Genomic DNA, 17289 nt, shown 5'->3' on the forward strand with positions numbered 1-17289 from the left:
TTTATTTTGATTTTTTGAAAAATTGATCCATTTATTTGCATTGTCCCTAACAAATAGTAATTTTTCTTTTATTCCCTCATAAATTTACACTAGAAAAGACGTGTGCACTCGGTTTATAGTCTCGAGCACAATAAATTTTCTAGAATTTTTCTCTCTGTGTGTAACTATGGCTTGATTAACCATGCTTAGATTATTATAGAAATTAAGCGTCACTAGATTTGTGGGTTTAGATGATCTCACAAAAAGATACAGTGCGATTTTTTAAATTTTTTACTGGATTTGTTGTCCTAGAATAAATTAGATAAATTTCAAACAAACAGTATTTTTCGACAGTATAAACAATATTTAAACAGTATACAAACAGATATAATAATATGTATAAAAAATTTTTTAAATAATACTAAAGGATGTGTTCTGACGTTCAAAATGCATTTAAAACAAATCTAATATAAATCTAACTTCTGATTATATTTAATCAAATTGGTCCGTCACAGAATTTATCTTAAAAAGAAAAAAAGTTACATTACCTTGAGAGGATTTGCAATCAGCATAATTTGCGTGATAGCGGATGGAGGTAGAAATGGATTATGCGCCGGTAATTTTGTTCCAGAAGGTGCTTGTAGTTTGCATTTGCATTTCTGTGTGCACATAATTATATAAAATTAAAATTATAAACATTCCTTATAGCTCTTAATTATTTACAACAACTTAGATTGGAATTTCAGTAGCAAGAAAATACATAAAAAATACAAAAAATGTTATAAAATTACATTAAAATGTAATTTTTTTAAATAAAATAATATATTTACGATAGATTTATAAAATATAAATATGCTAAAATTTTCTTGTGTTTTGATAATTAATAATCAATTATTTTAAATAGAAATAATAACATAGGCTTCTTAAATTTAAAATAAAATCGATATAAGATGTATTCAAATTGTGTACATATCAAACATTATTTAAAATGATCAATAAGTAATACATATTTAAGCACAAATGTTTCAATTTTATTATTATCAAAGCGCTTTTACTTTTTAAACATGAACTGCAATAAATTATAAATCTTCATGTTTCAGATGTTAAATTAACGCTTCACATACACATTGAGTAGTTACCACTCATAATTTTCTGACTCCTAAAAATTTAGCGCTTTGTACCTTTTAAGTACCGTAATAAATGGAAACAAACTCAAAAAATGCAAAATTGCAAAAGTTTTTTTTATCGCAAAGTATAATAATTTTTTAAATGTAAAATTTCTTAAATTTTAATACCAAAAGTATTTAAATACTTTCTATAAATATTAAAGTTAATCCATGAATTTCTTCAGAATTTTAATATAAATATTTTAAAAGATACAGCTGTTTGAAAATTGCCATGAGTGACAACCATGGTGTGTATGCGAAGGTTGAAAAAATAAGTGTGTATATAAAAGATTAAATCTTCTAAAACAAAGTAAAAAGATTAAGTATATGTTTCAGAAAAATATTGTAATAATCAAAAACAATTTAAGAAAGGTCGTAAGGAGTCAGCGCTGTTGTCTGTGCGCAAAATAAATTACACGCCAAGTAATAATTAAAGGCTTTAATCGTGTAAATAGTAGTCAGCAAACGTTTCGGCTCACTTTGTGCCATCTTCAGTGCAAAAACAATTTTCCAGTATAAATTGTATTCATGGCGATCCAGAGCTGAGTTCAACCAACACAGCCGGTTCCAAAGCCAGATGAAGGGACTGATTATATGAAAAACAAAATAGTGACTTAGATTCTAAGAACAACTGGTTATATTAATAAAACTCGTCTCAGGATCCCAAACCATCTTGAGCGCAAATTCAAAAGCCGTATAACAGTAAATAAGTGTGTCACGACGCAATCCATTGATAAAATTAATTACACCATTAATTAGTTAATGTCTATTGCAATATTAAAACATTAAATACTTTCGTATAGGAACGGACCTGAACGTTATGATGTCTCCGAAGCGAGTGAAATGTATTCGTGGATTTTAAACCGTGTTGTTGTCGAAAATCATGTTAGTAAGAGGCCCAATTATTTTTTGTACGTTTTGTTTTTTAATGAAGGGTGAATACATTTTGTTTAGTAACTCCGTGTCAATTCGAAGGTTGAGGCCGTTTTCTTGTTTTTTAATATATAGCATTTCCGAAACTAGTCTTCTGTTAAAATTTTTTTCAGTATTCACAATCTTAACTCCTTCCCAATCAAATTCATGGTTGTGACGCATTATGTGGCCAGTAATTACCGAGTTAATAGCATTATTCTGTCTGATGTTTTTTCATGCTCTTTGATTCTTGTTTTTAATTGTCTATCTGTTTGACCCACATATGATGCATCACAATCCTTACAATTCAATTTATATACCACATTTTTCTTATATATTGTCGGTAGAAAATCTTTCTATACTTTAATATATTTTTGCAATTTATTTTTACTGAAAAACGACAGCTTCAATTTCGTATTTCTTAATATGTTTCTAAATTTTTCTGATATTCTATGTGTATATGTGTGGTAAAATAAGGAATGAAAAGTTCTCTTCTACCTCACCTTCAATATTTTTTGTTTTATTAATTAAATATTTTAATCTGTTTTTCATCGTTTTAAATACGAAATCAAGAGGGTAGTCATTCTTCAGTAAAATATCAATAATTATTCCTAAATTAGCATCATGAAATTCGGGATCAAACAAAATAAAATAATGATCAACTAACCCGAAGATTATGCCTCTTTTTGTGAGATAGGGTGCTGAGACATGAAGTTTAAGAATCTTCCGGAAAAGATAGGTTTACTCCTTACGACCCTTCTTAAATTGTTTTTGATTATTAGAAATGATTGAAGTCCGGTCTAATTATTAGATAATTTTTGTATTAAAAATATTGTATAAAAAAACTGAAGTAATAATAAATAGAAATCTCATAATATAGAGCGTTATTCGAAACTCTGAGTGTGTTAAATAATGAAATTTTCCAACTTTATTCTCGAATTGTAAAATTCAGAACCAGCGGTATTTTATCCATACATTATTTTATTACATTCACGCAAATTTTTTAAATACAAAATTATAATTACATAAGAATAGTTTTTATTTATATTATTATATAAATAATATAATTTTTAAAAAATCTTGTTGGCATTGAAAAAAGATTAAATTACAATTATTATATTCATTCACAAAAATTATTATATTCATAGAGATAAACAAAAAAAGAAATATACAAGGTGAGTTCGATAAAAAATTCACCACGTTTTTCCTAGAAATAATTAAAGATAGAAAGAAACATTTATATTATGAAAGTAGGACAAATAGAAGTACATTCTTTGATAAACCTCAAATGTCCGCTTTATTTCACATAAAAATTTTTTTAATGATATTTTTTTAATGGAAAAGAGTACTTTTCAGCAGAGAGAAATCTTTTCAGAAGAGAGATTTCTCTCGGTTTTTAGTTATTTTAGTTACATCGATAGTTGTCAATGAGCTTTTGTACCAGAATGGGTTTCGAAAAGTCAACCATTGTCGGGATATTCAAAAAATTATAAGTTGGAATGTCAATCTTCTTCATCAAGAATAGTTCAAAACTACCCCTATCGATCCATTTGTTTGAGAATATTCTGCTAAGTTTTTGCTTCGCATATACATATGTAGTATTTATAAGGGTAATCTTAGAAGTAGTCTAATAAGTAAAAAATATTTTAATTTTTAAAATATTAATTTTCAGAAGATTTTCCAAACATTATAATTTAATGTTTTACAAACCTTTTTAGAATATTACTAAATAACATTACTTTGCAAACATTTTAAAAATATTTTCAAAATATTTGTTCAAATGTTTTTAAATGTTATAAAACGTTATAACATAACATTTGTTAAACATTTTAAAAATATTACTTAATACAGTAGACTCTCGATTAAACGCCTCAACGTGAGGCTAAAGGAAAGAAAAATTCTTTAAAAAGGCGTCTTATCGCAACCTAAAGCTGTACTATTAAAGCTGTACTAGTAAAGCAGCGAACGCGAATCAACTAACATTTTTGTAATTAAGCACTAATTAGTAATTATCAAAATTTAACAGATCTATATTTTGTAGAATAATTGATAATAGGATTATATTGTACAATATAGATTCATTAATTTTATTGATAATTTTTAATAATTTTTAATAAAAGTTGATATTCTATTATATCATCGTTCAGATTACTTCTACAAGGTACCTCTGATAAAATAGTATTACCAATACTAAACATTCTCTCAACGGCTGCGCTGCTTGGTAAAGTTGTATTGAATTTAATAAATAATTTTTTAAGTTTCGGGCAGTCTTACAATAAACTTAAAGATCGATATTTATAAAGTTTGTTCATAAGAGCTACGGCTCTGTAATTAAACGCGTTCAGCAGACGGAGCAGATCAGTGAGCGCTCAGTGATTCTCTAATATGATTGGTTTTTGCCTTTAGTTTTCTTCGTTGAATTTAGAAGCAGAAATCGATCATAGTAAAAAATTACTGATCTGTTCCGTCTGCTGAATGCACCCATTAATTTATAATATCTTAAAACTGTTTTTATAAGATGATTTTAACTGTGAATGTCGGTTAAATAAACATTGAAAATGTAAAAATTATAATATGTCATAAGCAGAAAATTCAAATTATAAAAAGTAACGTTAAAAGTAACTGTTAAATTCGTTACCGTTACTAAAAAAATGTAACTATGTTACCGTTACAGCTACAGAAAAAAAAGTAATGCTGTTACCAATCCGTTACCAAAAAACTAACGGTAACAGCGTTACTTCCCAACTCTGCTAATTACACAGGCCCACAAAAAAGCCCTGCGCCGTGGTTATTCCCATGTATTATGGCCCGCTAAAAACAAATCTGATGTCAGTTTTGCTCCACTACATCTCAGTTTTTTCTACCCTCAAAAAACACCTTAAAAACAATATCCTTTACTTAAAGAAATCAAGAATTTCTTGATACAATAAATGCTGACGAACGAGCTGCATGGCTTAGTTTTAAGAAGGTAGTCGAAAACTTTTTGGGTAATTATCGAAGTAAAGACTATAGAGACTTAATAGCTAATATGGTGAAAAACTTCCATCCATTAAGGTGTTTAATGAATCTGAAGCTACACTTTCTCCATTCAAATTTCTATTACTTCCCACAAAATCTTGGAGATTACAATAAAGAACAGGGAGTACGATTTTATCAAGACATTAGAAAAGTGGAACATTATTATCAAGGCAGGCGGAATGAGAATATGATGGTTGATTTCTGTTGGATGTTAAAAAGAGAAAAAGTTGTGAAAGGTATAAGGTGAAAGGCATAAAAGGAATCCACTTCATGGGTTATTCGATGATAAAGGAGTACGCAAATAGAAGCAATCATATATTATGCTCTAAACATACGGAGTTGAAAAATCCCGGGGATTATAGTTTTAGAATTTGCTACTGAAGAATACAGGATTATAAGGCTATGGGATTCATTTTGAACATTATAAAAGATATAATTGGACATCTAAGAGTTCAGGCAGCTATTGAGTTTATAATGTCAAAGTTATCTATCATTATCTATCAGATAGTATGATTACTTACAAGGGAACCTCGCGAACCCGAAAATTCTGATTTTAATGAAACTTGGCATAAATGTAGAAGGGGTAAATACATGAATTTAGAAATTAAAAGTTGGTGCTTATAAACGGTTTAAAGGGTTGAAACCACCCTTTAAAAATGTTGAGTTTTTGTCTTTTTTCGATATATCTCGTAAACTAAACAAAGTATTAAAAAATGTTTCATACAAAAGTATTACAGTATAAATACCTCTATTTAACTATGCTATTTATTAAAAAAAAAATTTTTTTTTAAACAAATTTTTTTTCTTTGAAAAAAAAATTTTTTTGAAAAAAATAAATAGCATAGTTAAATAGAGGTATTTATGCCGTAAAACTTTTGTATGAAACATTTTTTTATATTTTGTTTAGGAGATATATCGAAAAAATGCAAAAATGTCTCAACTTTGAAGTGTAGTTTCACCCCTTCAAACCGTTTTTGAACCAAAATAAAACATTTCTAAATTAATATATTTATTCCCTCTACATTTATGCCAAGTTTCATTAAAATTAGAAAATTTTTCGTTTGGGCTTATAAACGGTTTGAAGGAGTAAAATTACCCTTTAAAGGTTGAGATATTTTTACCTTTTTTCGTTATATTTCGTAAACTAAACAAAATATAAAAAAATGTTTTATACAAAAGTTTTACAGCCTAAATACCTTCATTTAACTATGCTGTTCATTTTTCAAAAAAAATTTTTTTTTTAATTAAAATAAATTTTCAATAAAATTGACTTTTATGTATATAGCATTTATAAAATAATTATACTATCTTATACTACGTTCTATTTATATCATCTATGTGTATATTATGTATGTTATATATTATCTATGTTATAATACTATACATTTATATTATCTGCATCCCTATATGTATTAGTTTTCATCTAACAGTTGCGCAATATTAGAGTAGTCACGTTGCTTTCACACAATTTATTCTCTCTACGTCACATATTTCACATTCAAGTTTTATATTCGTCATATCACGGTATATATCATATATGAAATGGAAATTACGTATTAAAGTTTGATATCTTTATTAATGATGCTACGCGTCATTTTCACATCTGTATCAAGTCTACCCTACTCAAAAATCCGATAGAATCAGATAAGAAAAAGTTCTATCTAATTGAATCGTGTTTTTGGTTCGTAAATATTAGATCGGTTATCTGAAATATACGATAGGCTTTCTATATTTCTGTATCGTATTTTTCATATAGTTACCTATCGTTTTTAATCAATTTCTATTGTCATTTTTTATATAAATTAATCGTGTTCTATCGTGTTTTTGGTTCGTAAATATTAGATCGGTTATCTGAAATATACGATAGGCTTTCTATATTTCTGTATCGTATTTTTCATATAGTTACCTATCGGTTTTAATCAATTTCTATCGTCATGTTTTATATAAATTAATCGTATTCTATCGTGTTTTTGGTTCGTAAATATTAGATTGGTTATCTGAAATATACGATAGGCTTTCTATATTTCTGTATCGTATTTTTCGTATAGATTACCTATCGTTTTTAATCAATTTCTATCGTCATGTTTTATATAAATTAATCGTATTCTATCGTGTTTTTGGTTCGCAAATATTAGATTGCTTATCTGAAACTTATGATAGACTTTTTATCTTTCTGTATCATATTTTTCGTATAGATTACCTATCGTAAATCTAGTTCAAAAAATGTAAACGTTTTACTTTTCTTGTACAGAATCGTTTACTCAATTAAAATGAATAAATTATAAAAGTAATGTGGCAGTCGTCTTCCACATCGTCCTCTCGTAGCGAAAGAAACTGATTATTGCTTGTCTTAATCGTGTTGCGGGTGGTCTTTATATAGCGGGTCGGCTGCATTTGACTCACGAGAGAGTAATCGTCTACCAGCCTATCGGCGGCGCCGCGTACTAACTAAAAAGTTGGATAGAAAATGATAGAAACATATAGAAATTTGATAGAAAATTTATAAAATTCTATCGTTCTTTATCGTATCTCAATTAAACGATTAAAACTTTATCTGAATATGGATACTTTCCTATATGATCTTACCTAATTATCTTACTGAATAGAAAAATTACGATTTAAAGTCTATACAAATTAATCTGAAATTGTCCCTATATGTTTCTATCAAATATATGTTATGATTATATAACAATAATCGTTTTCTATCGTTGTCTTTATAATAGGAGATATTTCAAGGAGGAACAATTATCACAGGCACACAAAAAAAGTGATCCGGCGGACCAGACTAGTCAATCCTTATGTATTTTGACTCACTGAATCCGAATTCAAGGTCAGAATTGTAAAGTTAGCATTTTCTAATCTCAAAAAAAATTTTTTTTTAATGTTGGTCTGGCGGACCAGACTATATCAGTCAATCCTTATGTATTTTGACCCGCTGAATCCAAATCCAAGGTCAGAATTACTAAATTTGCTCATTTTTTCTAACCTCAAAAAAACTTTTTTTTAATGTTGGTCCGGCGGACCAAAGTAGTCTATCCTTATGTATTTTGACCCGCTGAATCCAAATTCAAGGTCAGAATTATTAAATTTGCTCATTTTTTCTAACCTCAAAAAAAATTTTTTTTAATGTTGGTCCGGCGGACCAGAGTAGTCTATCCTTATGTATTTTGACCCGCTGAATCGAAATTCAAGGTCAGAATTGCTGAAATGGCTTATTTTTTTCTAACCTCAAAAAAACACCTTGTATAGATTAGAAAATTCACTCCCTTTTCTTATTATATTTAACTCTTTTATTCTGACCTCGGATTTGGATTCAGCAGGTCAAAATACGTAAGGATTGACTGATTTTATAGTCTGGTCCGCCAGACCAACATTAAAAAAAAATTTTTTTTTGAGGTTAGGAAATGCAAGCTAACTTTGCAATTTTGACTTTGGATTCGTATTCAGCGGATCAAAATACATAAGGATTGACTAGTCTAGTCCGCCGGACCAACCTTTTTTTTGTGTGTCTGTGTTATTTTATAATTCCGCCGGACAGAATTCTGTTGTTTTTTATGGTATCCGAATTAAACGATTAAAACTTTATCTGAATATGGATACTTTCCTATATTATCTTATCTGGTTATCTTATTGAATAAAAAAATTACGACTTAACCCAAATAGCACTGAATGTTCCAAGGACGTCCATTTTAAGTCCAATTCAGTCCACATGTCCATGGACATAAAATGGACATTCATAGGATGTCCATTATTTGAATTAAAACGGATGTTCTATTCAGAACGTCTTATGCTGGATATCTGATTTATGTCCGCACTTGGATCTTACTTTTACATAATTTATCTTTATTTTTATTATATAATCTAAAAGAAATATTGTAAATTATATATATATTATTTACAATAGTTCTAATTAACATTAATTTATAAATAATAATAAATTGTTATTTTTAATTTTCAAAAGGTTTATTTTAATTGTTATACTTTTAGATATAATATGAAATAATATGAAATAATACGTATTATTTTTTTATTTATTATTAACACAATTAATTATTGGTATTTTTTTAAATGTTTGTTATAATACATTATTGTTTCTTTTTCGTTTTTTATCGTTTTGTTTTTTTTATTTTCGTTTCTTTTTCTTTTTCTTTTTTATTATTGTTTCTTTTTCTTTTTCGTTTTTTTTTTTTCGTTTCTTTTTCCGACCAAAAGAGGGACATAGCAATTGGTCTGGGTCAAGCTGTCTCTGTCTAATCAGTAGCATAATGGGCGCTAGACAAAGAAAGAAATTGACCTGGACCATGTCTCCTCTTTGTCTTTCTGCTGGACACTTTTCAAGAGTTTTTTGCAGGAAATGCGCAGTCCATGCTTTATGTCGATGATTTTTACAAAATGTGGATTAACCCACTATTGCAGCAAGCCCTTTAATTGAAAAAGGCCCAAAAGAAATAATCAAATCATAATAGATCCAAAATTTGGTTTATTTCGGACTTTCTATAAATGTCCGAAATTGTAACAAACGTATATCCCATGGACGTCCATTAAAGGACTTTCTATGAACGTACAAAATTGTGTCAAACGTATATCCTATGGACGTCCATCGAATGTCCGACGAACCTTACTTGGACTCTTAATGGACGTCCGAATGTCCAGAAGCGGATATCCATTGGACATACAATGGATGTTCTTGTGCTATCTGGGTATACATACATACATTAAATTACATAAATGTACGAAACATGGATATACATACATTAATTTATTATCTAATTTTCTATAAATTTTCTATAAATTTTCTACTTTATTTATTTCTCTCATACGTGACTTTTTTCCTTTTGACGTTTTTTCAATCAATATTGTTTCGTATATTTAAAAAAAAACAACCTTAACTTAATCTCAAAATTACTTTAAACAATTCAGCGACTCTCCTTCAAAATTCAATCGCGCTGACAGCCTGTCAAAAATAAATTACACTTTTTTATCTTCTCTTAGAATAGTAATCGTACATGTATGTACAAACAATAAATAAATAACTAATTACCGGCCTCTTCTTCCTTCAAAATTCAATCGCGCTGACAATCTGTTAAATAAATGACACTCATTCCAAAAAGAATCTTCTTCTCTTTTATATATAAGAAACTGTCACACGACTGTCAAAATTAAACTTCATCTACAAATCCAAAAAGAATCTTCTTCTCTTCTATAACAAACTGTCACGCGACTGTCAAAATTAACACTTCACAGCTGTCAAAATTCAATCGTGCTGACAGCTACTCTCGCAACGCGAAGCGAGACAAACGAGAGAACCAATCAGCATCGCGGAAAAGAGGCTTCAAGGAATCGATATGAACAAAATTCACACAGGTGACACGGCTCTTCTATAACAAACTGTCACGCGACTGTCAAAATTAACACTTCACAGCTGTCAAAATTCAATCGTGCTGACAGCTACTCTCGCAACGCGAAGCGAGACAAACGAGAGAACCAATCAGCATCGCGGAAAAGAGGCTTCAAGGAATCGATATGAACGAAATTCACACAGGTGACACGGCTTTTTTAGAAAGGGACTAGTACAAAAAATTAAAAGTTTAAAAATTTCTAAGATTTGAAACTTTTATTAGTTAAAACATTTACTTATTCATATAATACTATAATTATTTATAAATAATTATATTTAATGTTTACTAAAATTGCATTAATTTATTTATTGTTTGATATAAATATTTTTTGTAGAAATTAAAAAAAATTATCACTTAAATTACTATTTTCTATTAATATTTTATAATAACATAATTTTAGCTTTATAAAGAACAGAGCAAAAACAGATATTTTTATTAAGTTATTTCACCTGTTATTTCACATATATAAAAATCAGTAAAAAAACTTTTATATTTATTTATAAAAATATTATTTAACTGCACGCTTTATCTTTCTGACATCTATTAAACTAATCTATAACAAATATGTATTCATGAGCATTAGGTGTTCATGGATCATCACGAAGTGTTAGGTTGGGTCTTCAAAGTCAAGCAACGTCGACGGCGGTTCAGAGTTGGATGGGTGACCGCCAAATATTAAGCAACGCCAATACTATTATGATGGGATAACCGTGGTTTTTGAGAAACAACGTAAATTTAATTTTTTTCTTACATTATAATTATGTTATTTCAACATTTTTACAATGTTGTTTTAACATTTTATTTCAATATTACCGAAACTTCCGAATTGAAGTCAAAGTTTATTCATAATGACGTTGTATATATACAACGTTAAAAACTACATACTTGGAAACGTTACTATGTTAGTAAGTAACGTTATAATATCGTTACAGCAATGTTTTTGTGCTTACTGGGCAGGAACAGTAGCGGTTTCAGAAAAAGACGCAAATCCGCCTATTGGAGCGAGACGAAACCCTGAGACGAATCGAGAAGTGGCTCTCCTTAAACCAAGTAAGTTGTTCCGATTTTATTTCCGCGAGCGGAGTCCCAACAGACGCGTTTCGTACTAATTTTCCGAGCGCGAGTGTGAACGTGAGTGGGGATATGCGGGCGACCGTTGGTTTAAAATTGAAGTAATTGATACTTTCGACGAAACGGCTCCGTTGCGTGAGTTTTTGACGTTTTTCCTTATCACGAACACGAGTTGAAATGAACGTTGAAAATGAAACGAAAAAAGCAGTGGTGTTAGCTTCTTGTTTGCGGGAAAAGGCGCGTTCGTTATTGGATTCGTGCGTCGATGGTGAAGGCTTTTTTTCTTACGGAGAGCTTAAATCAAAATTAGAGCTTCGTTTCGGGAAGAGCGAGCTTATGCAAAATTTTTACATGCAATTTACAAATCAAAAACAGTGTCCAGGAGAGGATTACGCCACGTTGGATGCAGATTTAGAGCGTTTTTTGCGTACCCCAAGTTGAAAGGATAATCTCTAAAAGTGGCGATCAAGCAGGCGGAAACATTGAAATTTATTAATCGTAACAATTTTTCGGAGAAAGGGAAAAGTTCGTTCTTCTTTGTTTGATTTTCTGCGTATTTTTTTTGTTTTGTTACAGTTTCTTCATTGGATAACAATTTAAGACAAAAATAAAAGAATCACCTAGTTAAAAAAATAAGAACACTGCCTCACTCATGGTTTTTGATCCGTGGTTTTCCCGGAGGGTCGAAGGGCAAATGCCGAGGTAAAGACTAGAGGAATCCTTTTAGAATAATGGGTCCACGGTGGTTACCCCCTCCCCCTCTTGTCCAAGGAAAAAAGAGAAAAGCGCTCAAGACCCAGCGCCAAGAGGAAGCCTGAAGACAGAAAAGCAGCATGGCGGCAGAAAATAGAGCGCAGAAAATTCCTCGTGGGAGCCTGGCCAGCTCTGTGGGAAAGGAAGCGCGAAGAAGTCCTATCGGAAGAGAATGAACTTGAGTGGACATGGCTCGGGAAGCCGCTGCAGCAGCACAGGAAGAATAAGAAATCGTCCTGGAACCCGAAGAAGTCTTCTGGAAGAAGTGCGTAAACTGCCTCCTGGATTGTCCGAACGACATACTTGAAGACAGTATACATCCAGTATACTCCTCGACTACGAGTCAGCTGTCGGATCGTCGATATCGATCGGCAACGGTGATCAGCTGTCAAGAGCTGGACAACGGGAATAAATAAATAGTTGAAAAGAGTCTGCGAGCTCTTACGGACGTGTCTGTATCTTTATTCCCAAATAAAAGCCGGTTGGATTTTGAAAGTTTAAAGAGGGTTGAAAGGGTTTCTTTCTTTCCGCGAGCGCGCGCATAACAATACGTTTAAACATATACCAGTCGGAAGAATTAATGTACTAATATTGTTATATGTTATAAGTTTTTAAGTTTATAACTCGGGATTCTAACTGTGACCTACACTTGAATAAGGTTCCGGCATGTCTTGAATAGGTCCCTAACATGTCTCACGTCCAGGGACACAAAAGATTATACCGCCAGAAATACAAATGGTCACACTGAATTATTTTATCATGTGTAATCAACAATTAAAGTTAATCGAAATTGGTAGCTCTAAATTGTGATGCAATTCCGAGCCCAAGCACACTCACGCACACATCGTACTCTGTCTATCCGTAAGACGCACGCGCTTGGCTGCGCTCAGCGTGAGCCATCGCGCGCTCGGCTACGTTCAGCCGGTCATCCTTTTCTCTTTTGCCCTTTCTAATGTGTTAATTCAGCTCCGACTCCGAGACTATCGCGGTGTCTAAATGCTTTTTCGGCGTAAGTTCATTAAGCGGGTGCCGTGCCGCGCGTCGACTTTCGCGATTATTATGATCGGTGTATGATTATAAAAATGATTATATACAATTTAATTAATTCTAATAAGACATTAATTGTATAATAAGAAAATTTAAAAAATAGACTTTAGAAGGCTTAAATTTTTTTTAATTGGGAATAAAGTTATTAATTCTTAATTGACATAAAAAATTAAAACAAAAATGCAATAAAATATTAAATAATGTTAATGACTTTTATTAAGAAAATATAGATTTTAATTTTAAACTAAATTAATTTTTTAATCTTTTAGTTCAGAATTAAAATCTGTATTTTCTCAATAAAAGTCATTAACATTATTTAATATTTTATTGCATTTTTGTTTTAATTTTTTATGTCAATTAAGAATTAATATCTTTATTCTCAATTTTAAACAAATTTAAGCCTTTCGAAGTTTATTTTTTAATGCTCCAATAAGCTTTTTTAATTTAAAGTAACTTTTTAATTGAATATTTATGTTATATTCGTGCTGAATGGTATGGAGCAATTTTCATGTTGTACTGCACTTAATAAAAGAAATAATTATCTTTTAGTAAAAAAGCAACGTATTTGTTTTCTTTATTTTTTACTAGACGACACCTATCTAACACCTATCCACAGTTTGCGTGCCTTACTTTTTGTTATTATATACATGATATTATAATTTTTATAAAAATTTAAGAATAAAACATTTTCATTTTTTATAAATAACCAGACTATAAAATATGTTAAATCATTAGGATATAAAATATGAAATCATTTATATTAAATTTGTATAAAACTTTTTTATTTATATAAAACAAATTATTTTTACAAAGATTCTATAAGATCTCATGTTTATATTTTTAAAACATATCAAAGATTTGTTTATATTTAAATTTTTAAGGTCCATTAATATCAATATAGCTTAAAACTTAAAACTCAATTTAATTTACTTCCTTTTTTCATATTTTTTTAGAATTAGAAAAAAATAGAAAATAAATTTAAATTCAGTTTCAAATTAAAATACATTAGTACTAACAAGAGGTTTAAAATATGTAAGTTCTAAATATTTACCTTCGACACAACTGCTTGAAATAAATAATTACTAAGTGGCTTTGTATTTTTACTCATTGTAGTAATTACTATTACAAATACATCTGGTCTAGGGCTATCCTGAGCAAAATGAAGCACTACGCTTATACCGTTTTTCTCCTCAATTACCGTTAAAGGTGGAGTTGTCCCTGTAAAATAATTGATATTAGTCTTTTATAATAATACATATAAAAAGTAAGAACTTACTTTTAAATAAGAGATAAAAAGAATAAGAAAAGGAACAAAGTAAAACAATAATATCAACAAAAGTAAAACAATAATATCAACAATAAGTGAGATCAGGATTGATGTAAATGTGAAACATAAATATGACAGAAACAGCACACGACATGGACATTTGATTTTAGTTTTTATTTTATCCAAATGTCAATGTATGTAATATAAACGTTTTAAAAACATACGTTACTAAACGTTCAAAATATATTTATATTTTGATATTTAAAAAATGTTTTATTATAAAAATGTTTGTTTTATATAAGTTTGAAAAGAAAAACTAAAATCGTAAGAAAAAAAGTACTATTTGTAAAAACATTCCAAAAAGTAAATAAAGAAAATGTATTAAAATATGTACAATACATAACTGCAAAATGTTCTTATATTTGCAATTTATTATTTTGTTTTTTAAATCATATTAATGGCACCTTATAAACACTAAAGCTCATATTCAGAAAGTGTCTTCATTGATAAATATGCATATTTATCAATGAAGACACTTTCTGAATATGAGCTTTAGTGTTTATAAGGTGCCATTAATATGATTTAAAAAACAAAATAATAAATTGCAAATATAAGAACATTTTGCAGTTATGTATTGTACATATTTTAATATATTTTCTTTATTTACTTTTTGGAATGTTTTTACAAATAGTAGCTTTTTTCTTATGATTTTAGTTTTTCTTTTCCTAGTATTTAGTTATTTTATTTTTTACTTTTTAAAAATAAACTACAACAATAATTAAATAGATAAGCATCTATACAAATTTGAGAGCTGTCAAAATTCAATCGCAATAACAGTTATTCTCGCAACACAAAGTGAGCGCAGTGAGAGAACCAATCAGCATCACGGAAAAGCGACAACAATACATCAGTAACATTTCCTTTTTCAAAATATATACTAGGACGTAGCGCGTGCTTCGCGCGCGCCTATACTGACTAAACTGTCAAAATTAAACTATCAAATTACAACTCTCGCAACACGAAACGAGTCAAGCAAAAGAACCAATCGGCGTCGCGGAAAAGCGGCAACAATAAACTTCGATACATTTGATATATGCGAGTATCGAAGTTACATGCACTTTTTAAAAAAGGAATCAGCATCGTGGAAAAGTGGTACGGCACGTTGCATGTTTTCAGAAAGGTTGCAGATATGTTTCAGCAACCTTTCAGTACACTTTCAGAAATGTTTCAAGTACCAGCATCGCGGGCATTTTGCTATCTCAGAGCTGTCCCAGAAACATTTGGAAACGTTTCTGAAATGTTTCATTTTTCACTTGAAACTTTTCTGAAATATCTCTGAAAGATTTCTGTGCTATATGGATTCACCCAGTAGGTGAATCTTTTTTTCGAGAAATACGCCATCTCGAGGTAGATAGTAAAGTCACCCAGAAATTAAGTGGTCTTTGTTAAAACCTAATAATATAACTTTGCTATTTGCATAAAATATGTGTCATACTATTTGCGACAAGCCTTGCCAGCAAAAGCTAAACTGTTTGCGGACACACCTTATCGCAATTTTGCTGCAAAAGTGTGCAGGGCAAGTTTTATTTTGTTTTTGCTACTCATTTGCCGTTATTCCGTGCTTAGCAAGATTTCTTTCTCTTCCTGCCATAAATTTCCCAGTAAGCACAAAAACATTGCTGTAACGATATTATAACATTACCTACTAACATAGTAACGTTTCCAAGTATGTAGTTTTTAACGTTGTATATATACAACGTCATTATGAATAAACTTTGACTTCAATTTGGAAGTTTCGGTAATGTTGAAATAAAATGTTAAAACAACATTGTAAAAATGTTGAAATAACATAATTATAATGTAAGAAAAAAATTAAATTTACGTTGTTTCTCAACAACCATGGTTATCCTATCATAATAGTATTGGCGTTGCTTAATATTTGGCGGTCACCCATCCAACTCTGAACCGCCGTCAATGTTGCTTGACTTTGAAGACCCTACACGCAACCTAACACTTCGTGATGATCCATGAACACCTAATGCTCATGAATACATATTTGTTATAGATTAGTTTAATAGATGTCAGAAAGATAAAGCGTGCAGTTAAATAATATTTTTATAAATAAATATAAATTTAGTTTTTTTACTGATTTTTATATACGTGAAATAACAGGTGAAATAACTTAATAAAAATATCTGTTTTTGCTCTGTTCTTTATAAAGCTAAAATTATGTTGTTATAAAATATTAATAAAAAATAGTAACTTAAGTGATTATTTTTTTAATTTCTACAAAAAATATTTATATCAAACAATAAATAAATTAATGTAATTTTAGTACATTAAATATAATTATTTATAAATAATTTTAGTATTATATGAATAAGTAAATATTTTAACTAATAAAAATTTCAAATCTTAGAAATTTTTTAACTTTTAATTTTTTGTACTAGTTTTTATAAAATTCGTATTATAAACATATAAAAAATTTTTTAATATATGTCCGTAAAATTATTAAATGTTTAGATTTTATGTATTAAATAACTAATATTTTAAGAATATTTATGAAATTATGTTCCGTTGGAACACAGCCAAAACCAATGACATTGAGCGAGCGCGGACTCGCCCGGGATTTGCCGATCGAAGAGACGTCGATCGGCAATTATTCGTGGACGAGTCC

The 17289-nt window shown here is 29.5% G+C and overlaps 1 protein-coding gene across 1 annotated transcript in view; it reads right to left on the reverse strand.

Moving 5' to 3' along the window:
• Positions 1-527: 527 nt before the first annotated feature.
• Positions 528-17289, reverse strand: part of LOC105835433 (ADP-ribosylation factor-binding protein GGA3) — a gene marked incomplete at its 3' end in the record, with an annotated part of 67699 nt that continues 50937 nt past the window's right edge. Inside the window, 2 exon segments of the mRNA XM_036285669.1 lie at positions 528-638; positions 14397-14563. Of these exon segments, the coding sequence (XP_036141562.1) occupies positions 528-638; positions 14397-14563 (278 nt within the window).

Source organism: Monomorium pharaonis, chromosome 4 (genome assembly GCF_013373865.1).
Source record: "Monomorium pharaonis isolate MP-MQ-018 chromosome 4, ASM1337386v2, whole genome shotgun sequence".
NCBI lineage: Eukaryota > Metazoa > Arthropoda > Insecta > Hymenoptera > Formicidae > Monomorium > Monomorium pharaonis.